The sequence below is a fragment of the Stegastes partitus genome, unplaced genomic scaffold (assembly GCF_000690725.1).
Source record: "Stegastes partitus isolate 25-593 unplaced genomic scaffold, Stegastes_partitus-1.0.2 Scaffold4769, whole genome shotgun sequence".
NCBI classification, from domain to species: domain Eukaryota; kingdom Metazoa; phylum Chordata; class Actinopteri; family Pomacentridae; genus Stegastes; species Stegastes partitus.
The window spans coordinates 1-1,268 of NW_007582500.1; the positions used below are offsets into that span (position 1 = coordinate 1).

At 37.2% G+C, this 1,268-nt stretch overlaps 1 gene segment (V, D, J or C); it reads right to left on the reverse strand.

Moving 5' to 3' along the window:
• Positions 1–6: 6 nt before the first annotated feature.
• On the reverse strand, positions 7–514 carry LOC103376410 (Ig heavy chain V region 93G7-like; the record flags this gene model as incomplete). The annotated part of the segment is given in 2 exon segments: positions 7–305; positions 389–514. Coding segments are annotated over 2 exon segments (357 nt in total), but the record flags the coding sequence as incomplete, so codon positions are not given.
• Between the last annotated feature and the right edge of the window lie 754 nt (positions 515–1,268).

Below are 1,268 nucleotides of genomic sequence, written 5' to 3' on the forward strand. Positions count from 1 at the left end.
TCGAGCACAGAAGTAAACAGCAGAATCTTCAGCTGTCAGACTCTTGATCTGCAGGTACTGAGTGCTGCTGGACACATCCTGAGTCAAACTGAATCGACTTTGAAAAGAGCTGGCATAGGTAGCAACGGTTGTTTGCGTGTTTATCCAACCAATCCACTCCAGAGCTTCTCCTGGCTTTTGTTTGATCCAGCAAATGCTGTAAGTAGTCATCGTATAACCAGATGTGATACATGAGATCTTGACTGTCTCTCCAGGTCTTTTCAGCTCAGATGGAGACTGCTGCAGTCTGATCTCACTCCAGACTCCTGTAAGCAAAGTGAAGAAATGGAAACTCATGTAACATTAAATATATATTGTTGCTCTGTAGCTGCAGAATTAAATTTCTTACCTTGAATAGCAGCTAAAAATAATAAACTCCAGACAATCCTACTTTCTATTCCATTCATAGTGAATGACTGGTTTCTGATGATGAGGTTTTCTCAGATTTATGAGACTGTTGTTCTCCACCGTATGACCTGATGTTATTGATGGTGTGTTTTTAAAGAAGAACTAGTTTGCATAGACCTCCCTCTGCAGGCTGAAAGAGGGAAACATGGAGTAAAGAAGCAGCTGAACTTCTGCTTGAGTGTTTTGACAACAGGAGAATTCTTGTAAACTGCTGAACTGCTGACAAGGTTCTGTCTTGTTGTCTTCCTGCATATTTATGTTTCAGAAAGTGGAGCATGAATGAACACTGTACAGGAGTCCAGTTACCAAAATTCAAGATTAGCTTCATTTGTTTAAAGTTAATGCTCCATTAATCAGCATTATAATAAATAACCAATCATTTCTTATGCACTAATATGTATTGGACGCTCACATGTTCTGTGAGCTGAGAAATTTGAGGTTCTTCTGCAATACGAACAATATTATGATGCATTTTTTTTTGCACAACAGAATTCAGTACAACTGGACATCTTTGAGTACATTAAGGTTCATGTTCAGAAATAAACATTGAATTTACTTTAGTCATCATTGATAATGTCATGCTCACACATCCTCCAGTAAGAATATGTATCCCTGAAGTTCACTGCACACATTAGAGAAGCATGTGGTCATGAACGCCTTTGAATCTTAAATTTTTTTTTTACAATTTTCTGATCATACTAGGATCTTAAAAATGTTTGACCATGTGTTAATTTCTAGTTTGTTTGAGTGGGAAGCAAGTCTTAAAGTGATCATTTTAAATCTGGATTCCCATCATTAAAACACAGATTATTGAAATGAAG